Source organism: Lithobates pipiens, unplaced genomic scaffold (genome assembly GCF_037356315.1).
Source record: "Lithobates pipiens isolate NorthernLeopardFrog02 unplaced genomic scaffold, aLitPip1_a1.2 Scaffold_19, whole genome shotgun sequence".
Taxonomy (NCBI): domain Eukaryota; kingdom Metazoa; phylum Chordata; class Amphibia; order Anura; family Ranidae; genus Lithobates; species Lithobates pipiens.
The window spans coordinates 199,963,590-199,989,092 of NW_027507764.1; the positions used below are offsets into that span (position 1 = coordinate 199,963,590).

At 40.2% G+C, this 25,503-nt stretch overlaps 1 protein-coding gene across 4 annotated transcripts in view; it reads left to right on the plus strand.

Annotated features, from left to right (window-relative positions):
- Positions 1–25,503, plus strand: part of BBS9 (Bardet-Biedl syndrome 9) — a 572,212-nt gene that overhangs the window by 291,223 nt on the left and 255,486 nt on the right. For all 4 annotated transcript variants that reach the window (XM_077491619.1, XM_077491622.1, XM_077491621.1 and 1 more), the window contains 2 exons: positions 3,226–3,398; positions 12,522–12,674. In XM_077491619.1, coding sequence (XP_077347745.1) covers positions 3,226–3,398; positions 12,522–12,674 — 326 coding nt within the window. The remainder of the gene's footprint in view (positions 1–3,225; positions 3,399–12,521; positions 12,675–25,503) is intronic.

Consider the following 25,503-nt stretch of genomic DNA (forward strand, 5'->3'; position numbering starts at 1 on the left):
TATGATTGAATCAAATACTTTTTACTACACAGGGACCTGACCTGAAATAAACAAGTATCTTGTTTTCCTGCTGTTGATTTCCGTCACAACTTCATCCCTTGAAAAAGCTTCAGATGTTTAGGTCATATTTATGTTCCTTATCATTTTTATGCCCAGGTGCAGTAGACGCTTGTTAACTTTGCCATGTTTGCAAATATAGCAAGATAAGCCACTATTCACACATGGGCATTGTAATGCTCCTTTCCTTATGCCTGACTATGCTCAACATCAGTGTTGCCAACCGTCAGTATTTTTCCTGGCAGCCAGTAAAAAACAGGCAATTTTCTCCTGCCAGTAAATGCCAGTAAAAGGAAAAAGTTGCCAGTAAAAAATATGGCTGTGATGTTCGGCTCGGTCCAGAGCTGGCCGAGACCATCCGAGACCCTGTTACTATGTGTTCGGAGAGCTCCGGTGGAGGCAGTGCCCGAGCATGTCATGTGATGTCATGGTGCAAGGGAGTCAAGCAGAGCGGCCAGAGCATGGTGTGCGGGTTGCAGGACAGGAGTAGGGCAGGTCGGGAGTGGGACTGCCAGTGTTGTTTAGACTGGAGTGGACTGAAGGGACCAAGCGTCAGTTTCATGTGTGTGTGTGCCTTTCTATTCTAATTTCTTGCCCTCCTGAATCCTTTCCCTGAGCTACTTACTTACTATATCAAAAATAAAATAATATGTTTTTTGCCTTAATATCTATCTTAAATCACATTGCTAATTGCATATTGTACTTGTTTTTAACTGAAATACTAAAATTTGCACTTAAAACTGTGATTTTGTAACTTTCGGAAATGCCAGTAAAAACATGGCTGTGCCAGGAAATTTTGGGTGTCGTGTCAGTAAATTTCAATCTGGTAGGTTGGCAACACTGCTCAACATCCAGAATTCCATTCTTTCTCAGGCCTCGTTCACACCTGAGCAATTTTCTGCTTGAAGCTTGTAGCTCTAAAACACTCAACAAGCCAAATCACATTCATTTAAATGGCCCCTGTCCATATCTGAACATTCTGTCGCCTGAAGCAAAACACCTGTCGCTCAAAAAAGTACACAAGCTTCTTTTTGGGAAATTACAAGCATTTTTGGCCCCATAGACTTGAATAGAAATGCCTGACTTGAGCATTTTACAAGCATTTTGTTGCTCGTTTCCTGCTCAAACAGCAGCTATTCACCCTTAATTTACTCTCCCTCTTCTCTCCTGGTGCCTTCTATTGGCTAAACCAAAACACCTGAAGCTTTAAAATGCTTGTAATACGCTTCTAAAACACTTAAAAAACACTTGTGAGCCCAGGTTCACGCTGTAGCGAACACAGACATTGCATGTGATCCACACCCACACTGCGGTGCCGATCACATGCGATGTCTGTGCAATGCGAGTTCAGCCATACAGTTTGTATGGCTGAACTCGCATTGAATTCACACAAAAAAGGTGCAGGAACTTTTTTTTCCTCGCACTGGAATCGGATGGCATGGGTGTTCTCAACCATGCCATCTGATTCTTGTCTGAATCCACAGTTCACACTGCGATCTGTGAAGTGATCTGGGGGTGTCATTAACATTGTATTGACACCCGCAGTGGTTCACAGGAGGCAGTGTGAACTGCCTGTGTTAGAGATGCAATGTGAGAACAGGTACTGGAATCACTCTGGTTCTCGCATTAAATCCAGTGTGAACCTAGGCTAAAAAGCTGCAAAAAATGTGTTTGTACAATTTTGAGGAAAATAATAATAATCCGTTTTGGAATAACGCTGTAACATAAAAAAAGTGTAAAAGTGAAGCACTGTGAATACATTCTGGATGCACTGCATATTGGGAGGGCTTACACACTTGTTATGTTTAGTAAAGGTAAAAAAAATGAGCATATACTGGAGGGTTTGTTGTCCCAAATTTCATTTAAAAATTACCGAGCAGACATTTGAGAAGGAGGACTAGGGAGTATAAATGCAAAGCATCTGGAACAGATATGATGTTTGTGGTCATTTTGAAGGCATTGCTTCTCCTAACCGTGTGGTTGTTAACGACTGCAGGTGCTGGAGGTATGCATGGATTTTTAGCTAAGGGGGTAGGAGTTAGCTTCATAAAGTTTGTCGTGGTTAGGGGTGATCCTGAATCCCAGATACTTAAGGCTGAGGTTTGCCCATTGGCTAAAGAAATGTTTTATAGCTTCAGTTCTAAGATAGTTTATATTGAATTTCTAATGATCACCATACTGTTTAAGCCCCTGTACACACGGTCGGAGATTTCGACAACCAAATCCGTCGGATTTTGCCCGTTGGATTTTGTCCGTCGGATCTTGTCCGAAACTGTTGCATACACACGGTTGGACAAAGTTGTCGAAAAATCCAATCTTTCAGAACGTGATGACGTCATTTCGTTACGATGGGACTACATTCAGGCTAGTAGCCAATAGCTTTGATGTAGGAATTTGATCTGAGCATGCGTGGCACTTGGTCCGATCAAAATTCTTTACACATGATCGGAGTATGTCCGATCGGCCCAATTGGTCGGGAAATATTTCCAACAAGTAGGAAAATTGGGTCCGACAGATATTCCGAAGGAATCAGTCCGATGCATACCACACACAGTCGGATTATCCGACAACACGGTCCGATAGGACACATTCCGACGGATTCTCAGACCGTGTGTACAAGGGCTTAGAAGCTGCAACTTTGCATTGAGTGTTTGTCAGCAAACCCTGTATGCCCAGGGTTGGCCCTAAGACCCCTTTCACACCAAGAGCATTTTGCAGGGGCTATAGCGTTCGAAATAGCACCTGCAATCCACCCTCAAACTGCTGCACCATTGTCTCCAGTGTGAAAGCCCGAGGGCTTTCACACTGGAGCAGTGCGCTGGCAGGACGTCAGGAAAAGTCACGCCAGCAGCTTATTTGGAGCGGTGAAGGAGCAGTGTGTTTACCGCTCCTCCACCGTTGCTCCCCATTGAAATCAATGGGGCAGCTCTGCAATACCGCCGGCAAAAAACACTCGGCTGCTAGTGGGGGGTAAAAGTGCTCGCTAGCGACCGAAATGCACCGCAAATCTGACGGTAAAACGCCGCTAAAAATAGCAGAGTTTTACCACCAACGCTATGGGCGGTGCAGTGTGAAAGCCCTCTAAGGGTGCTGTGTACTCTTAAAATAAAACATATTTACAGTGCATTAACTATTAAAATATATGTATTTTCTGTCTCTGTTTTTTAGAGAGGTATAGGATCCAGAGTGAACAATTTGAGGATCTATGGCTTATTACAAAAGAGCTCATCTTGCGTTTTGAGGAATATTTCCTGAAACAAGGAATTAAAGACTTCACGTGCTCCTTTTCTGGACAAGTTCCATTGCAAGAATATTTTGATCTTATAGATCAACATTTTGAGGTATGTTATATCCATTTGTGGTCATGCGGTAATACTGAAAACATGTTTTCCAGGTTAAATGGGATTTAGCTTAATGTATTTCTAGACAGCTGTACTCTAATAGGATGTGACCAAGGTATATATAATGGAATGCAACAAAGTGTTCTGCTTTTTTGTCACTAGCACAATATATTCTCACTGCTGTGTTAAGACTTTTGCATACTCAATAAAAAGGTGATTGATCTAGCTGGATTATTAGACATAAAATGCTTTTGTTACTGTTTTTTATCATTACTGTTTTTTGCAGTATAATATTAAATGATTTCGAACATAGAATGAATATTTCCTAAAATTAGTCTTATGCCCTGTACACATGGTCAGACTTTCTGACAGAAAATGTGCGATCGGATCGTGTTGTCAGAAAATCTGATCGTGTGTGGGATCCATCTGCCTTTTTCCGTCGGAATTTCCGACACAGAGTTTCAGAGCTGGATCTAAAATTTTCCGACAACTAAATCTAAATTCCGATCGCGTGTAGACGATTCCAATGGACAAAGTGCCATGCCTGCTCAGAATAAATTTACGAGACAAAAGCTATTGGCTACTGCCCTCTTTATAGTCCCGTTGTATGTGGTTTACGTCGCCACGTTCTGAATAATCGGATTTTCCAACAACTTTGTGCGACCGAGTGTAAGCAAGACAAGTTTGGGCCAAAAGACGGAAAAAATCAGATGTCCGAATGTGTGTACAGGGAGATAGAATGTTCCCCCCCCAAAAATTGGAGTATTATACTGTATTATTTGTGACCTTGTACTTTGTATGACCATAGCCTTGAATTATATTTTAACCATTTGCATGCCTGACCATTTTTCTCCTTGTAACCCATTGGAATCACAGAGTATTTTGATAATTTCAAAGATGTTTCTGCATTATATATCTTTTAGTGTTTGTAGTCTACCTTGAAATATTACACATAATCTTTTTTATGGTGGATAGAATTTTAATTTAGTAACAGTTTTATTTATCCTACAGAGCAAAGAAGAGTCAAAAGAAAGGTAGTACAAATTTTGAAGAAACAGATTAGCTGAGTTTAAAACTGCTAAAGATAACAAAAAAAAGTAATTTAAGAGTATCCACAGCAGCAATTTACATAAGGCAAGGCATCACAAACTTGATTTGTTTTGTATGGTCAAATCTACGCCAATATATACAGTGGGGGTTACTTACCTAAAACTGGAGAGTGCAAAATCTGGCGTGGCTCTGCATAGAAACCTAATAATTTCCAGGTTATATTGCCTAATTTTAATTGAACAGACTGACATTAGAAGCTGATTGGCTATCATACACAGCACACCAGATTTAGCATTCTCCAGTTTTGTAAATAAACCTCACTGTCTTGTGCAGTACAGGTGATAAAACAGAATAAGCGTGGTGTCGTAACAGTATTCGCTTTCAAGAAAAAACTTTAAGGTATGAAACTTATTGTTCATAATGTAAAGAACTGATTTTCCAGTGTTAAAGGCACTCTGGTCACTACAATTTTCCAGGGACACAGTAGTGTCATAGTGGTTGGTGGGTGGAACAAAATAGTTAAGATCAGAGTCTATAGTAGTGGGTCTGGACAGTTTTCTTACACCATAGAATAGTAGCAAAGTTTTCCCACTGATAAAACTTGCTCCCATGAGAGAGTTTTGCTGGGCCCATTTCATTTCACCTCCCGATTTTCTACAGGACAGGAAGTGAAAGAATTTCTCTCCATTTGTGCACAAATGGAAAGAAAAGGATGTCCCCCCCCCCCCAACTTTGTCCAAACTGAAAGAAAAGTTTGTGGTTTTATTATACTTTAAAGTGGTTGTTTATCCACTGTTGTGACTTTGCATAATCCTCTTGGTTTCCTAAGCCTGTGTCCCCTTGTCTCTGTGTTTTAGAAAAAAAAATGCTGTAAATACCACATTTCAATGCGCCGCTCAGTAATCACGTGACCGGGTGGCTTTCTCTACTCCCCGTCTGACAGCTAGAGTGGGAGGGGCCGAAAATCCTGTGAACATCACTCGGGAGGAGCGAGTCGGCCGGTCACTTGATCGCTGAGCGGCGTATTGAAATCCAGTATTTACAGCATTTTCTAAAATAAAACACAGGGACAGGGGAACACAGGCTTATGACACCAAGAGAATTATGCAAAGCATTAACAATTATTTATGCAACAGGAGGGGAGGGGCAGGCTGTGACACAGAGGTGACAGGGAGGGAGGGGAGGGGGGGAGGAGGGTGGAGGGAGACACAGGATAGCAGAGACCAGGGCTGCCGATGATGGAGGCATGTACGCTGACCACGGTGCCAGGGCTTAGCAGCCCTGATATACTGTGGTCACCGTACAGAGGGGAGGGCAGAAACTGGCAGGATCAGCCAGGTATTTGAGGTTATAGAGGGGGCCAGATTACACTGCACAAGCACTGTGCTGTATAAAATGCTTTAACCACTTGCCTACCAGGCACTAACACCCCCTTCCTGCCCAAGCCATTTTTCAGCTTTCAGAACTGTCACACTTTGACAATTGCATGGTCATGCTACACTGTACCCATTTTTTTCACATTTTCTTCACACAAATAGAGCATTCTTTTGGTGGTATTTAATCACTGCTGTTTTTTTTTTTTTTTTACAAAAAAAAGACCAAAAATTTGGGGGAAATAAAGATTTTAAACTTTTTTTTCTGTCAGTAAGTTTTGCAACTAAGTAATTTTTCACCTTCACTGATGTGCGCTGATGAGGTGGTACCGATGGGCACTGATAGGCTGAACTGGGGGTCATTGATGAGGCGGCACCAATGAGGAGGCACTAATATGCCGCACTTATGGGCACTGATATGTGGCACTGATGGGCACTGTTAGGTGGCAATGGGCACTGATAGGCAGCACGGATAGGCAGCATGGATATGAGGTACAGATGGGCACTGATGGGCATTCATGGGTGGCACTGATGGGAGACACTGATGGGCATTGATGGACAGCATTGATGGGCAGCACTGATAGGCGGCACTGATTGCCAGCACTAACTGGCATGGCTAATGGGCACTGATTTGTGACACTTGTGGGCATTGGTGGGCACTGTAAGCTGCCATTAGTGGGCACTGTATTGTTACACTTTATTTCTTTATTGTAATCAGGGCACTGATGATCAGTGCCCTGATTACATCCCTAGATGTCCCCCTGTGAGGAGATGCCACTGATCGGCTCTGCTCTCCTCACACTCTGTCAGTGAGTCGAGGAGAGCCGATTACCGGCATCTCCGTGTTTACACAGCCAATCACATGGTTAAAGATCCGTGGACCCGGCTCTTTACACAGATTGGGGCTAGGACACGGCGCGGCCGCAATATGACATTGACCCAGAACAAGAGCTGCACCGCCCCGCCGTCATTTGACAGTGGGAGGGGGCGGCAAGCAGTTAAAGGAACTGGATCTTTATTTATTTTTTGGGGTTAACAAACGCTTTAAAGAGAATGCAATACCTTTAAACATACCACGTTATTTGGATATCAGAAATAAGTAAATTGATCCATTGCATTCAAAATAATATGCTGATTGGTCAAATTTTCATCCAGCATACTTCTGGCTATTAGCCAAGCATTAATGCTGGGGGACTTGGGAACATTGCAGGTAACATGCTACCTCTGCCCTCCATAGATTCAGGGATAATTCAGGGGATCCTTGTGTTGCTAAAGACAAACACTACGCAAAATTCTCACATCTCCTTTTCATTTTTTTTTTATTAACTAGAGGGGAATAAACAAAGCTTCCTGTGCCTTTATAATGGGACAGGAAAATGGCAAATGTGCTGTGCACCACATTAACAAAGTAGATAGACCTGTTTCAAGTATATCCGCATCACCTCATCAGTTTCGATTTCCGAGTGAAGTAGAAACTGGTGTGGGTCCCATATGTAATTAACAAAGGGACTGCAGCAGTTTTCAATATAGAATACTGTCAAAAATCTACACTGAATTGGGCTTGGGGAAAAATGAATGTAAGTAGTCTATATCATGTGCTGTTCAAAATTTTAAACAGAAAATACTGCATTTGAACACTAGTTGGAACAAGATACGATAGGAATTTTTATATATTACTTTCATGTCTTGGGCAAATGCAGTATTTTCCATTCATTAGTCAAATGTTTACATGAACAGCACAGAATAAAGCCTCTTTTAAATTTGTATTTTGCATAATTTGCACATAATTAATGTATATGTGCTTTCATTGGGCTAATGCATATGCAACTTCTTTATGAATCAACCCCTTAGTGTGCAGAGGACACAGGACAGCGCTGAATTTCTGACAAGATCAACAAGTGTTTTTTGCACTTATCAAACTGATAAAATGCTTTCTTCAGAAGGTTTAACAGACCAAAAAGGAGCAAATTAGAGATGTTAATTAGTAGGGTTTAGCTACATTTTAAGCAAAGGAGGACCAATAATAGAAAACCTTTTAGGTGAGGGGAAATGGTGGCAATAGTTAATATCCTGATCACGGTTAAAAGGACACCAACTAGGAAAATGAATGTCTGGGAAGGGTAATGCTAACTAGATTGCAGTTGTCAGGAAGTGGCAGTGCCTACCAAGTTCATTTAGATGTGTACATAGAGATAGTCCTTATTTTATCAAAATATTGAATTGCATTGAGAAAACCTCATTTGACCCTTTTTTCACTATGTATTGGCTGATTAAAGCTACCAGTAGCTTTTTGTGCCTGCAAATTCCTTGTAAGATTTATTCTTCAAACTGAGCTATGAGAACCAGTGACTAGTGGAAAATAAATTCTAAACATACTGGAGTGATGCTTGCACTGTGTGTTTGGGGCTTGTGAAAATGGTTATCAGCTATCCACAAAACATAAATCTTTGTTTTATGCCTGACCCATGGAATGTCATGCACTTAAAAACATTTACTACTTTCTGGCACATATTTTCAGAGGAAGTCCAGTTTAAATTCTTCACTCATTAGAAATAGTTTCCTGGTCCACAGTGGGAATTTAGTTCTGGGTGAACTGCCAAGTCAAGTAAACTGCAACATAGAATTAAATGGCTTAGTAATGGGATTAACTGTACATTTATGATGACTGTTTTCAATTTCATTTTTTTCTTTATCATTTTACCTATGTGCAATTAACATTCTTCTTGATTTAAACCATTACAGTGTTGTCTTTGTAGTTTGCTGTTGTGGTAATTGGGATGACCAAGTGTAGCATTTTTGAATAGCGTGAAGGGAGAAGAGTCAGGTGTATCAAAATAACGTATCCCTCTTCCTGTGGCGACAACTTTAGGCCACCCATAGACTTTAGAGAGCAGTTGGATTAGTAAGCACCATTAAAACAATTTCACGATAAACTAGTGGCAGAGTATTTCATAAACTTAGTCAAGGGTTGAGATTATTTGCATGATATCCCAAATCACAAATCTCAGGTTTGTCCTAGGCTGTTGAATAGATATTTAAAAAAGATATCTTCCAGGATACTGTATTACAGTAAACCACCTATTACATGTGAAAGCACCTGAGCTTGGTGATTTTCTACCTAAACACTGTCCTGCCCTGTGTCGGGGCAGAAAGAATGTCTGTTCTCCCTATTGCCCAAAAATACCAGTACTTAGGACATAGTAGGGGCAGGATAAACTGGGGAGGGTATCTGGGTTTTCCTTTCTTTTTTTACACGGGTTTACAATATTGCAATTTCTGTCTTACATATTTTGGCTATAATAGAGAAGCTTAACCACATCCCTCCCAGTCCATAGGAAAATGACAGCCAGGCGATGGCTCTCCCAGTCTAGCTGGACCCATTCTATATGACATCCTCCAAAATGAGCCACTCGTGCGAGCTCCCGATCGGTAGTGTGGTGTGTCGCTCTGACACACCGCATCTCCGATCACAATAAAGAGCCTATGATGTAGGCTCTTTACCATGTGATCAGCTGTGTCCAGTCACAGCTGATTACAACATAATTAGTAAGTGGCGATTGTCAGCCGATTGTCAGCAATCCTCTATTCTATATGCTGACAGAACATGAGTACAGGAGAGCCAATAAGCAACTCTCCTGATAATCAGTGCAGCCCCATCAGCGATGACCACCAGTGCCCATCAGTGATGCCTGTCCATGCCTCCTCAACAGTGCAGCCTATCAGTGCCCATCATTGCAGCCTATCAATGCTCATAAAGGCTGCCTATCAGTGCCCTATCAGTGCCCATGAGTGCAACATATTATGAACTACCCAGTCTGTGTTTTGGATTTGTAAAAGAAGTGAACATAAGTAAATAACCTCTTCCTTTAAAGAGTATTGGTATACTGTAAAAAGAAGCAATGTTGTAAGCAATGTACTCCTACTATGTATATTTTACCACTAGAAAAAAAAGAAAATCCATTCCAAGAAAAATAATTGATGAAGCCAAAATTGTTATTAATATTAGTGCCTCCTCATCAGTGTTCTTTATCAGTGCCCATCAGTGCAGCCTCATCAGTGCACATCAGTGAAGGAGAAAACGTACTAATTTCCAAAATTTTATAACAAAAAGTTGTTGGTCTTATTTAATTTGTTTAGCAAAAAACAAAAAAAACTGTTGTGATTAAATACCACCAATCAAAAGCTGTATCTGTCTCAAAAGAATTGTAGAAATTTAGTTTGTGTACAGCGTTTCATGATCACGCAATTGTCATTCAAAGTGTGCCAGTGCTAAAAGCCTGGGCATGAATGGGGTGAAAGTGCCCTGTAATGAAGTGGTTAAAGCCTAAGTTTAGCTAAAAATAAAAGCGAAAAAATCAGCACAGGGAACATAACTTACATTTAGTATGATGTATCCTCTGTGTTTATTCTTCTCTGTCAATTAGAAATATTCCTCTGTCCCACCAACGCCTCCCCCCACCCTCTTAGGCTTTAATAAAAAGACAGTCATTTATTATTGTCCTATATATATTTTCCTTTTGTGTCTTTAACATTATGCACATAAACAAAGGGCTAATTTTATTATAATTTATTTTAAATTGTACTTATGTATGTAGGATACATTTTTACAATTTATATAAATAGGTAGGGCTATCTAAAATGTACAGTAAGTAAAATCACTATGCTTTGTTAGTGTTACAAAATTTTGGCTTCATCAATAATTTTTCTTGGAATGGATTTTCTTTTTTTTTCTGGTGGTAAAATATGCATAGTAGGAGTACATTGCTTACAACATTGCTTTTTTTTTTACGGTATACCAATACTCTTTAAAGCAAGATGTTATTTACTTATGTTCACTTATTTTACAAATCCAAAACACAGACTGGGTAGTTCATAACGGGTATATAAACAAAACTTATGGTGCAAAATAAAACATTTTTTGACTCCTCCAAGATACCAAAAACATATTACAATCCAACAACTTGAAATGAACATACAATATTAACATATGGTATTTTAAAAGTGCCACAAATGTAGTGTACAAGACACAAAATGTGATAATGCGCTGAGGTGTAATTAAGTACAACTAAGTGACATTGGTTAAAAAAAGCTCACTATTGCATAATGTCCACATATAAAGTCCAAAAAGGTGTTGGTCAACACAGAACCTAACACCAGGAGTGTCAAACCTGCAGCCCATGGGCCCGATGTGGCCCAAGAAGACTTTGAATGTGGCATAACACAAAATCATAAACTTACGTAAAAATGTTGATTTAAAAAAAAAAACATTTTTGTAAAAAATGCATTTACATTTAGTGTACACATGTGGCCAAAGAAAAATTTGACAATCTCTTTATTGGACTTTTTAAAGTTTTCTCCAACCCCCCCACCAAAAAAAAAAAAATCCCACTTTTCATAATCACACCTTATTCATGCCATCTGTTTTCGGCTGCACCTATATTTGTGAGCAATTATTGCAACATGATGCACACAAAGGGCAAAATTAGAGCCAACATATCTAATTAGCACCGTGATTATTCATTGAGAATTCCTACTACATCCATCAAACCAGATATTGATGCATTCGTTTATTAAAAACAGTGTCAAATATCGCACTAGTTTTATGTTGCCCTCTTTTACTTTTATAATAAAAATATTACACAAAAAAATGAAGTTTTATTACTCAGATAGGTACATGAGGCCATGCAGACACTCCATCCTCAGTGCAGTTGAGTTCCCTTTCCCCCACTGCAGCTCTAACACAGACAGGGCAGCAGTTGGGGAATTTGGTAGCTAGGTGGGAGATTCCTATTGGGTATTAAAGGGTTAGTTCACCCTTTACCAAACTATTGTCTTTGCAGGTAAGGGGCACCTGTAGTTAAAAACAAACTGTACACTTTGACTAAAGTTGAATAAATCCCTTGCTATAGCTGTAGGCCAAAAAGTATTCATACTCCTTGAAAATTTCCACATTTTGTCATGCTACAACCAAAAACATAAATGTATTTTATTGGGATTTTATGTTGATAGACCAACACAAAGTAGCACATAATTGTGAAGTGGAAGGAAAATAATAAATGATTTTCAACATTTTATACAAATAAATATGTGAAAAGTGTGGCGTGCATTTGTATTCAGCCCCCCGAAAGTCAATACTTTGTAGAACCACCTTTTCCTGCAATTACATTTGCAAGTCTTTTTTGGGTATGTCTCTACCAGCTTTGCACATCTCGAGAGTTACATTTTTGCCCATTTTTCTTTGCAAAATAGCTCAAGCTCTGTCAGATGGAGAGTGTCTGTGAACAGCAATTTTCAAGTTCTCAATTGGATTAAGGTCTGGACTTTGACCAGGCCATTCTAACACATGAATATGCTTTGATCTAAACCATTACATTGTAGCTCTGGTTGTATGTTTAGGGTCGTTTTCCTGCTGGAAGGTGAACCTCCACCCCAGTCTCTAGTCTTTTGTAGACTCTAACAGATTTTCTTCTAAGATTGCCCTGTATTCCACTCTGACCAGCTTCCCTGTCCCTGCTGAAGAAAAGCATCCCCACAACATGATGCTACCACCACCATGTTTCATGGTAGAAATTATGTGTTCAGGGTGATGTGCAGTTTTCATTTCCTATCCCACATAGCGTTTTGCTTTTAGGCCAGAAAGTTACATTTTGGTCTCATCTGACCTGGGCACCTTCTAACACATGTTTGTTGTGTCCCCCAGCTGAGAATGAATACAGAAAAGTATGAAAATCTGTTATCAGAACGGGCAGTACAGTTCCGTGCTATCCAGAGACTCCTGTTAACCAGGTTCAAGGACAAGACACCTGCTCCACTCCAAAATCTGGATACTTTGCTGGATGGGACCTACAGGCAGGTAAGGCAGTATCATTGTTGCAGCACAGCTCAGTGTAAAATTTTAAACAGGTTTGCTAGCTTGCATGTAAAACGCTTTATGGCAGAGGGGACAAAGCACAGCCTGTAATATTACTGTAGCTGTGCTTTGTGGCACAAGCAGATGAAAGGGGGGGGGGCAACAACATTGGAGCTGTTCTGATGTGGCTTCCACTGTATCTGCACCTCAGATGACAAATACTTACACATTTAACTGAAGTTTTAGAAATTAAAGGTAAAAAAAAACAAAAAAAACAAAAACCTGTAAATGCAATTGGAGTTGGGCTTTACCCTCCGTAGAAAAAAAAGTTTATATATATATAGTACCTGGTAATAATGATCAAAGACACTTTTGTATGATTTTTTAAAACACTCCTTAAGTGAAACAAAGCTGGACACTGATAGAAGTCACAAAACTGGTATATACTGATAATGAGAAAAGGTATTTAGCAGTTTAGATTTACTAAAATAATTGCATTTCCATTTGGTTTGGTAACACTTAAAGAAAAAAATATGTTTTTCATACTCAGTGATTCATCAATTTATTTTGTTTGGAATTATATAAAGTATTCTGAGCACTGAATATCAAATCCATGTTCAGATGGTAAAGGATACCAGCAGATAACTAGTCGAAAAGAAGGATAGATCAGTTTTGGACAATTTTAACCTATGTAGTTCATGTCCCTTTACCACCAACTGGCCAGTACATATAATTGCTATAAATTGCCTAAATTTTAACCTTTGAAAAATATATACCTTTCCTGAGAATTACACGGTTAAAATGCTGCTTGGGGAGGCTAGAGTTTCCATGCCAAAGGATACTAAGAAAAGGGCCACTGATGAAATAAAATTCAGATTTTTAGACTCAAAGGAAGATATGGATCCCATGTGATTTCCCTCCCTTCTGTGCAATGAATCACATCACTGTCACTCTTATGCTAACCACCTGTTTAATAAATGGAGAACGTGCAAGATTTATACACAACTGCCAGCACTCTTGTCATCCTAAATCAAAATGAACAATCAAGCAATGAAAGAATCCCCCAAGTGTATTGATTTATGTGATCCTCTGAAAACAATATCCAAAAAAGAATAGGCTTTCATTATTCTGGGGCAGGGGTTCAGTACTGGGAACAGCGTGATCATGAAATCTTTTTATTACAAACCTGATATCTCTGTAGTACTGCTCCTTGTTTAACTGTTCCACCCCTAGTATCCCTTTCTCGGCCCTCTTTGAGCACATCAAAAGAATATTATTGTTAACGTACTTTTGGTATATTTGAGTAATCCCATTTGGTAAACCTGCATGGCAGCTATCTGATGGTTGTGTTATAATGCATCTATGCAATTTTATTTCCTTTCATGTGTATTTTAATGATTTGGGAACCCCTCCAGGTAATTTGGCACTTCTCTGCATTAACACAAAGGTCCCCCATGAATATCTCAGTCCCATGGAAAACAATTTCCAGGGTGCTACAGTATTCATTTATTTTTCATTGAAACTACCTAATGGAATGAAATCCAGCTGAATAGTTTTAAAATGATATATACTGCCATCATACTCAGAGAAGCTGTCATCTCAGTGATCAACAAATGGACAGCAGGTGAATAACAAGATTGCAAGGCCTTTTTTGACTATAGGTGTCTAACAGGTGCTCCCACTGGAAAAATATACAAGATTTTCCAAATCATCTAGGAGTGCTCCAGACCTTTTAGTGAAATTGTCCTTTTATAACTCCTCTCACTTCCTGAGTGCAGCCCACCAGGGATAATACCTACCTTACCTCCTGATGTTTCCTATGACATTGTCCCAGCTAGCTCCTCTTCATACTATAATTACATGACATTTTCCTATTCATTACTAGGGGATTAGGTCATAGTCATGGTTACCTAGATCGGCCCCTCTGAATAAGACTTGCCTATAAGGGTAGCAGGGCATATGCACATTATTAAGAGGCTGAGACCATATCTGAGGAAAGATCACTGGATCAAGGAGGAAATACATATACATGTACTATGCATCTAAAGAGAGCACTAAAGGCAATATTGAGCTGGGTTTGTGTGGATGGGAATTGAAACAATTGTGCCAGATTTGTTGTGGAATGGGGATGCATATTTTTTTTCATATTTTTATTTTAGTGACAATGTGCACAAAAGAAATGCACAAAGTTGGCATTACTACAACAGGTCTGGTCTCAAATGAACATGGGAGACTACGGGTGTAATTCGCCATAATCAGAGTGGTTCATAAAGGTATTAGCAATCAGTAATTGGCAACAAACCAAGCTAGTGAATTTGCTAAGAACAAGTTGACTAACTAGGATACATAGGTAAAAATAAAAAGGTATGAGAGCCAGCTAGGACATAAGTCACAGGTGGGGAGAGGAATCTGACTTCCCACTAAAGGGTTTTATGTTTTCAAAGAGACATAAGAGAGACTAAAGGAGTAGAAAGAGCGAGAAATGGGGTGAAAAAGGGGGAAGTAGGGGGTTCATTAAAAAAAAAAGGTGAGAGGTAGTGTTTGGGAATGGCGGGTGGGAATAAAATGGTCCTCACCACATCTCCGTTTGCCCAAGATAGTCAATGAGCTCCAGTCAAGTAAAATCATGTCTTGTGGAAGCAGGCCACTTGCTTCCTCAAGAATGAAGTAGTGTTCTCCATGCGCATTGTTTCATTTGTCGATTTCATTCACTGTGACACCCTGAGAGGAGACAGAGATTTCCATTGTGCCAGTATACATGGCCTGGCTGCATTAAGAAGGTGCCTCATCAATGAGTGGCAGTACTTTTGCTTAGCGGGCTAAGGTGGAGGAGGCATGCAGCCGGGTCCTGTTAAAGGGACAGACTAGTTAGGTCATGAATTAAGGCACATCTCTCCAGAAAGTGCAGATTCTAAGACACAACAAAAGATTTGTGATATCATACCCCAAGCTGTGCCACATCTCCAACAGGCGGGACTGATTTCTGGGAATATGTGATTTAGTCTCCCTGGGACTCTATACCACTGGGTGAGTAGCTTATAGCCTGATTTCTTGAGCCTTGAAGAGATGGAGGACAAATGTAGGGCCAATCCTTCTCCCATTCAGCAAAGAAAGGGGGACATCATTTTTCAGAGGGGAGATTAGCTTGGCATAGTCAATGGAGAGGCTGTGTCTGAGATTTGTGGTTGAGACACAATTATGTTCAAAAGAGGTGGGTGGTGGGATTGAGGCTGGCTGTAGCTGCAGAGAGAGAGTAAATACTGTCTAATATGATAAGCATGGACTGGATGGTTGGGACAAATTTCTAACTTCTGTTTTCTCAAAAGTTTTGTAGCCTGAATTTGTTAATCATTATAAATGAGCAAAATCTGGTGTAAATAAGAGAATCAGACAATCCAGCTTCAATTTGGTTATAAAAGAGAAGTCTTGAGGGTGATTTTTAAAGTGGCACTTAAAATAGAGTGCTCTCATACTGAGGTTGGACAAGAATTTTTGTGGCCAGTGGGCCTTCATGAAGGACCTGCAACCTCTTTTGTAGAATCTACACAGGGGGTCATCTTGAGGCCCAGTGTGTAGGACATCAACATTATAGGCATCGGGTAGACAGTGCTGTAACCAGAAACCATAAATCAAACACAGTCCAAGATGAAAGCCACTTGTATATCCAGAATGTGAAAAAACAGAGGTTGTATAGGGGAGGGCTGTGGTAGGGTCGTGGCAACTTCAGGCACCCCTGTGCTATCCAAGGGCCCAGGAGCACAATAAAGGGAGAAAAGGACTGAGGTGCAAGAGGTGACACACGACATCCCAAATGCTGAACCATAAGCAAAAGGAGGGATCAATATGAAAGTCAACAGTGAATGGTCCCAAAAGAAGCTGATAGCAGGCATCACTGCTATATCAGGTGGAGTCCTCTGGCCATCAGAGCAAGGGGTGGGTCGAAAATTGACATCCTTTCCACCAAATGATATGAAGAAAGAGCCTTAAAGATCCAACCAGGGTGTTTATTAGTGAACTGGGCAGTGAACCCTCCTGTCAGCAAGGGCATTCAAATTATTAGGGGATGCATAACTTTAATTCATGCAAGGGAGAAACCCCAAGCGCCTTCTAAGTGCAGCATGAAGGAAGTTTAATGTAGGCAAAAACAAGTGTTACTCACAAGAGTTAAAATCACACAGGCATATATAGCACTGTTGCTAAGGTCCTTGACATCACAGTCCTGTGGGTGATCCATGTGACTGGGGGAGCGTCAGTGGACTCCGATGCTTCCTGGGTCCGTGGAATGCACTGTCGGACCTCCCTGACATCACTTCCAGGATGTGATGTATGGATACCGTCGACACGTTTGTGGAGCATGCGCTCCTTCCTCAGGCCTTCTTCACCAATGCTTTCCGATCACGCGGACACCGCCATTCCATTCATTGGCTGTGACTGTGATGTCAAGGACCTTAGCAACTGTGCTACATGCCTTTGTTATTTTAACTCTTGTGTGTAACACTTGTTTTTATCTACATTAAACTCCCTTCATGCTGCACTTAGAAGGTGCTTGTGTTTTCTCCCTTGCTTGTCTTCCAGAGTTGCTTCTTTCTCTTGTACTGAGCTGCCTCTACAGTGAGCATCCTAAATCTCAATGGACTTGGATATATATTTCATATGGAATGCATTTTTTTCTTACTGTGATCTCCAGGCTCACACTTAGCACCTGCATTTTGTGCCAATAATTGTTTATCCTGTCCCAATAATTTTATTTCAACCCTGTCCTGCCACAAGATGACCACTAAAGCTATCAGGAAGTCCTTATGACATGAAACTGTTATCTTTTTGTTGAAAATATCTTATATTCGCAGGCATAATTTTGTGGCAGAATTCAGGAAAATTAAAAAAACTTTGACAACCAACAACTGTCAGCATTTATAAACAGGTCTCAACCACTGAAAGGTATTCTAAATGTATTACAACAGTGAATATCTATACGTTAACAGCATCAAGGTGAATCCATTGAATATTACCTCGAAAAGGTTTTTCGAGGAATTATCTCTCATCCTTATAAATACAGAAAGTTTTGTTTAAAAAAAAAAAAACTGAATTGTGTTTAAGCTTAATTTTGTCCACTATAATTATTTCTTATGTACCAGTTCTTGTAATTACACTTGAGAAGGAGACCGATAGATCAGTTCCTATTGTGCTGCCTACACTTGACACTGACCTATTTTTCTTAGAAAAGAAATAGGAGATAGGACTTAGGACTGTTCTGTGACCACTGCTTACAAAACCATTGATTGTTACTTTTTCTGTTCTTTACTAGAAAGCTATAGAGTAATTATTTAAACTGGAATGACCGGAATTAAATTTCTGCCAATCTACACATCTTCAGGATGTTACAATACAAATGTCATTTTGACTATCGGTTTCAAAGATTTCTTATCTAGACTGCCTACTTTGAAGAGAAAAAAATACAAATAAATTGATCAAAGGATCAGTTAACAAAAAAATATTTTTTTTTGTATTTTTTTAACAAATTGTATATGTCACTTTTGGTTGGCAGACTGTGAGTGAAGAATAGAATTAAAGCAGATCGAAAGGGAAAAGCTTTTAATCATAACTATTGTGTAGAAAAAAGTTACTTTTAAAGTTTAAAGGATAGGTTCACATTTTGGAACATGTAACATGTTCCTACAACTGCAGCCCCCCCCCCCCCCCCCCCAGGTAGGCAACTTCCCCAGGCACCCACTGTCGCAGTTTAAAAATGACATGGCCGTGTGGGGCTCCACCCGCCCAGAGACATCATTCATTTATCCGCAAAGGCTGTCCTGACTTGTAGTTTCCCATTCACAGTCCTCTGTGAATGGGAAACTACAAGTCAGGACAGCCTTTGCGGCTGTCTGTAGTTTCCATGAATTACCATGGCGCTGTTGAGCGCTCTGTTAGTTCATTGTCTTTTCCTGTCAGTGTATATCTGCCTGCCCATAAGAGGTACGAGCAGACAGATGCACTGAAAAGTCTGCAGAAGTCCTGCATGGCACCATGCAATCTGCTGATCACAGGTGCAATACTTTCCAGGCTCCAAGTAAAATAAATATTTTTTTTTTTAAAAAGGCACATTTTTTTTACCTGCAAAAAGATTTGCATTTATTTTTATTTTTTTAAAAAGGTGAATTTATCCTTTAATTTTTATGCCACATCCAGGATTGCTGCCCATTTACAATTTTATAAATGCCTGGATAGCAAAGCTCATGCTATACTTCCAACCTGCAGAAGGCCTTGTATTTTGTGAATGGTTGACAGATTACAAGTTGTAGGAAAGGGTACCTTTTTATACGTAAGTGATGACTGAATTTTCTTAGCTTGGCATTCTGCTTTAAAGGCTCTTTATTGCAGAAGGGACATGCAGTGTCTTCTGCAATAAAATACACCTACCTGCCTGCTCACTACATTCTCCTTGCCCTGCAAGCAAAGTTACATTTAGTCTGCTTTAACCACTTAACCCCCGGACCATTTTGCAGGCCAAAGACTAGAGCACTTTTTGCGATTTGGCACTGCGTCGCTTTAACTGACAATTGTGTGGTCGTGCAACGTGGCTCCCAAACAAAATTGACGTCCTTTTTTTCCCACAAATAGAACTTTCTTTTGGTGGTATTTGATCACCCCTGCGGTTTTTATTTTTTTGCTATAAACAAAAAAAGAGCAACAATTTTGAAAAAAAGCATTATTTTTAAAATTTTGCTATAATAAATATCCCCAAAAATATATATAATTTTTTTTCCTCCGTTTTTAGGCCGATACATATTCTTCTACATATTTTTGGTTAAAAAAATTGCAATAAGTGATTATTGATTGGTTTGCGCAAAAGTTATAGCGTTTGCAAAATAGGGGATAGTTTTATGGCATTTTTATAAAAAAAAATTTTTATTAGTAATGGTGGCGATCAGCGATTTTTATCATGACTGCAACATTATGGCGGACACATTTTTGGGACCATTGTCATTTATACAGCAATCAGTGCTATACAAATGCACTGAATCCTGTGTAAATGACACTGGCAGTGAAGGGGTTAACCCATAGGTGGCAGTGTAGGGGTTAAGTGAGCCCTGGGGATTGTTTCTAACTGGGGGGGCGTGGCTGTGTATGACACATCAATGATCTCTGCTTCAATCACAGGGAGCAGAGATCAGTGACTCTGTCACTAGGCAGAGTGGGGAGATTCTTGTTTACATTAGCATCTCCCTGTTCTTCATCCCTGTGAGACGGTCGCGGGTATCCCCTCACCGATCGAGTCCATGGGACCTGCGATCGGACTCACGGAGGTCACGACCAGCGCATGCATGTGATGGCATGGCGGCAGATTTATAGGGACGTACCTGTATGCCCATTTGCCTGTCCGTGCCATTCTGTCAATGTTCATCGGCGTGCGCCGGTCGGCATGTGGTTAAGGCTGTCTATACAGGACAATACAGCTGTCAGAAACCATGAAATCAGACCGAGACAGAAGCACAGTTAAATCACACTTGTTTAATAATAAAAGTAAATAGAACAAATGTGGTAAAAACATAGCCAGAGTTCAGGAACCAAAACGGATAGTCAGACAAGCCAAACGTCAGGGAGTCGGAGATGAGTGTAGTAAAACAGCAAGCAGGATCTGGAGCCAGAAGGGATGTCAACAAAGCAAGTCTTTTAACAGGAATGCAGGAGAGCATCTCTGTGATGTTGACTAAGGCAGGACTGACTAGCAGGATATCATCAACAGCTGAGTACCTGTGGAGAGATAGGAGCTGGCAATTAGCCAACAGCTGAGCGGCCAGCTCAGAGAAGGAAGGGCTGAGCCCAGCCCTGAAACAGCTTTCCTGTAATTCCACTGCTGTTGTCCCTCACGGATCAGCCTGGTGCATCTCTGCTCAATTGTGCAGCCATGCCACTTAGTGTTCTGTTGCCCAAGCAATATGCCTGCAACTTGGGCTCCTCCACCTGACTTCCTATTTGATGTTGTTCTGAATCCTGGCAAATCAGTTGCAGCCCAGACTCTTGCCTTCCTGTTTCCAGACAACACCTCCCTTCTCACCTTCTATTGGTTCTGCACTCTGTTGGCTACTGATTTAAATCTCACTAGCCTTATGTCTGAGGCTTGTGATAGGTTTCTCCATGTGCTACACTACCAATTTACCTGTACCTGTATCCTGATCTGACTTCAGCTTGAACTGACCAATGCCTGTCATTGACCATGTTTCCTGCCTGCTGCATGGGCCCACTTCTTCTGTTTACTGATCCTGTCTTTTGCCTGCCACATGGAGTGACCTATCCCCGTTTACTGATCACTTCTGCATGTGGCATGGACCGACTTCATGCCTATATATACTGATCATGTCTTTTGCCTGCTACCTGATCCCACATCCCTGCATGTCCCACTGATTACACACCTCCTATGGTACTAATATTTATTATCCTATGTGGACACCTGATTCTCCTATGTGCCGCAGCTACCGTTTTCATTTGACCTTTGATTAGCCTTTTGTGCTACCTGGCCAAAGTATATAGCATTATGTAATAATTCATGGTACAAACAAGTGCTGCTAAGCTGGCTTGTCTTAAAAGTGTTTGTAAAGGCTGAAGGTTTTCCCTGTGTAGCAGACATCCCAGCCCCCCCCCCCCCCCCAATACTTACCTGAGCCCGATCTTGATCCAATCTTGTGCACAAGAGCCTCGGCTCTCTGGGGGCTCTTCCTCCTCATTGACTAAGACCATCACAGCCAATGAGCCAATGAGGAGAGAGATGGGGTGGGGCCGAGTGGTGGCTCTGTATATAAATAGACATGCAGAGCCGCTGCTCAGGACAAGTGCCCCTATTACAAGCTGTTTGCTCTAGAGGCACGTAGCAGGAGGGACCCAAGAAGGGGAAGATCAGGGCTGCTTTGTGCAAAACCACTGCACAGAGCAGATAAGTATGACATGTTTGTTATTTTAAAAAAAAAGTATTTTAATATCACTTTAGAGTAGCTCCACTTTTGTTGAGAAAGAACAATCCCCTCTGGATGATCAATGTACATTTTGCTTTTTTGGTATTTCTTATATTTTAACAATCTTTGTAGCAACCCCTGGGGAATAGTTTAAAGAGGTTGTAAAGTTAGTTTTTTTTTTTATCTTAATACATTCTATGCATTAAGATAAAAAGCCTTTTGTGTGCAGCCCCCTAATACTTACCTGAGCCCCAATCCTGTCCAGAGACGTGAACAAGTGTCTCGGCCATCTGAGACTCTCCCTCCTGATTAGCTAAGACACAGCAGCAGTGCCATTGACTCCCACTGCTGTCAATCAAAGTCAGTTAGCCAATCAGGAATAAGAGGGTGTGGGGGACGCCCACAGCTCTGGGTCTAAATGGACATCGGGAGCTGCAGCTCGGCTAGGGTGCCCACATAGCAAGCTGCTTGCTGTGGGGGCACTGAACAGGAGGGAGGGGCCAGGAGCACAGAAGAGGCACCCGAGAAGAGGCGAATCGGGGCTGCTCTGTGCAAAACCACTGCACAGGGCAGGTAGGTAAAACATGTTTATTAATTGTATAGAAAAAAAAAAGAGACTTTAAAATCACTTTACGCTACAGATTAATAATTAAAAAGTCACGCATATAAACATTTCTTCTTCATGTGCGTGATTTTGTTGTTAAGGAAGCATGTTAAACTGTACAGTAAAATGACCTATGTTTTGTGCTTAAATTAATTTGTTTTATTACATCTACTGAATGTTATTTTTGCTTACATTCAGATCCCAAAAAAACTGTTTTTCTAAGATAGATATGTTTGTATTTTTGTGCTCTATAGATATTAATGCCTGAACTATAGCAACTTCAAATTATTTTTTACATTTCTGTGTCTAAAGAAGTGTAGGAAGTTATACTTGTACACTTTAAGAAACTGTTCTTTCAGAATCGTTGTGATAGTTTGAAGAGAAGCTGGAAGAATGCTTACAATATGTGTGGGCCAAGAACTATGCCAACTGGCAGAAAGAAAATATGGGTATTCTTTATTTTGCTAAGTATTTGCTGACGGCTTGATTTAGATTATCTGCTGCCGCAAAAACCAAAAGTTACTATTTGTGTAAATACTTACTAATTTGAGTTGCTGACCACCCAATAGTAGTTCCTCCCTGGGCAAGTTACTGGTTTTGACAGGTGCTGTTCTTCTAACAGCATAAAAATGAAACTATGAATAATAACTTTTGCTGTTCAAAATATATTTAGGCTTGTTGCTTTTTAGAAACAGCCACACTGTTCTGCTTTACCATTTTAGCATGTTAGGTATAGCAGTAATTTATGGGGCTTACGCTAGTAGAGGATTTTACACTTAAATTTATGTACAGAAATGTAAAACCTAATTGAATGATGTGTAGTTTGCTAAGTCACTTTGAATAATAAACAGGAAAAAAAATACATTAAAACTAATTTTGGTGCAGACACGAGCAAAACTGAATACCAGTTTTTTGGCAGCATATAAAAGACAGAGTTGCGTCAATTAAATAGATACCAAACATGTCACATGTTGCATGTACCTGTGAAATACTACAATTACAGTACTAAAATTAACTATAGTACCCAAAATTGTCCATAGATTACGCTTTAAAAGCTCTTACAGCTTATCATTTTGGAGTTAACAATGAATAAGAACCCTAGAAGTATTACTCTCATTCCAACATTAGCGGCGATACCTAGCGTGTGCCGCAATCACTGCATACATACTTAAGTACACCTAACGTATATATTTGCATACCCATGGGTGTGCAGGGCGATGGAGTTGCTTTTAAAAATGTTTTTGGTTACATTTTTATTCATGGTTTTTAATTTTTATATTATTTTGTATTTTTTTAAATACACACACACACACACGTGCGTTCTAAAGAAGAAATTTGCTTTTTTTTAGACCTCAGAATTGAAACCTTCTGATTTTTGATTGGTGGTGAATTGGAATACCTTTTCTATTGGATGCAGAGATATTGATTGACAGGTAGGGTGCCAAGGTTGCCGCACACCTACTAATCTAAGTATCGAAAAACATTAAGCTCTTCCCTAATTAGAAGCAATGTTGGTAGAAATTAGGTTAAAATAGAAGTATGGGAATAGCTTTTCTTTTGGAATCATACTTACCTAGGTGGATGCCACATTGGTCCCCTGCCGGCTCTAAGACTGAGAGCCGAGTGATCAGCCACCCCAATTGCTCGGTTCTCAGAGCTCCCTGAGCAGAGAGCTTGTGACTGTCAGTCACTGGCGGTTTGTTTTGCCCCCTTCGCGCTCACTGGAGCGCTGGGCTGTGGAGGGGGCAGGAGCAGCCAGTTGCCAGTCCAGGCATGTGGGCAGATCCCAACCATATGGTCACGGCCTTTCCCGAGCCTGGACAGGCTCTGTGCCATCAGCTGCAAATGGGTCACAGGAATGCAGAACGAACTGCACTCCCATGATTCACAGGAGAAGTACAGCCAAACGAGCTTTGGCTGTACTTTTCTCTTAATAATATTTTGACAGATCGCATTCACTTTTGATGAGCTTGGCCCTTTTGAAACTTGAAATGCTGTACTGCCTATTAAATTCTGCAGACATACAATGTTCCTGTAATATAGCTAGCATTTATCTATTTTAAATAATCAATGAATTATGAAAAACAGTAGAAAAGGAAAGACTGCTGCAGCAAATAAGGAGCTGTTGACTGTAGCACCTAGGTTCCAGGTTTCATTTTCCCGTTGAATGAAATATGAAGTTTTTGTTTCAGTTTTTATAAGTCATCCTGATTGTAGGCAGAAACTGAAGGTGTGATAGTACTTTGGAATATTTTGCAATGGAAAGGCTGAAACTAAAGACTGTTAGGAATAGTTTCACCATACTTCTACTAGTTCATGTTGTGCCTTGTGAGTGCTATCACTTCTTGACCCAAAATGAGTCAGAAAGCGTTTCCTGGATACAAAATAATTATACTCTGGTTGCTTGATAATACTAGATCTCTGGTAAAGATAGAAAGCTTCTAAATTACTGCAGATGCAAGATGGCACAGCTCTTTCCACCCCAACCTACTGAGTTTTGACATAATTCTTTAGCCCAATCTGTCATTTTTGTAGGAAGGACACAGATACCTGCCAGTTGTGCAAGTCACAACACAAGGCTACTTTTTCCTCGTCTGTATATTTACTCCATAGTGATAATTCCACAGATGAATATAGGCTTGTACATGTGTCTCAAGCAAATCACTTTTTCCTGCCAGAGGTTCCAATTTATTTGTATTCTACACACACACTTAACTGCTACTTAGCACATATTGCTCTGCCAACTGGGCAGAATGACGAAGAGGAAGCTTGCCACGAATGTCTGTAACCGAAGAAGAAATTGAGTTATATCCTTGTTTATTCTATTTCAGCACCATATTTGAATGTGTGTTTTCTGCTTCACTTTAAATCCATTTTGTATGAGCTAGGCTATTTATTAAATCAAGTAAAGTCACAGAGGGTCAGAAATAAAAAACACTGGAACGCCTATTAAAGACCTGCAGGTGATCCTGTTCTGTTATAACACTATACTTCCTAACTCGATAAATGAGCTTGAATTTAATTTTAAATGTCATGCATCTTGTGATGTCATTGCTTGTTTCCAATTAAAATTGTAAATTGAGTCGGAAAGTACCTTTAACAAGAAAGATCATATTACAAGATTAAAATCTAATTCTAACTGCATTCTCTGAATGTTTTTCAGCTTAGATAACAATTACATTATATGATAGCATTCTTTAAATGATCTAATCAAGAAGTCGTTATTGCTGATTCGTTTTTACTAAAACAATGGGTTATCTGCTATAACAAATTGTCTTGT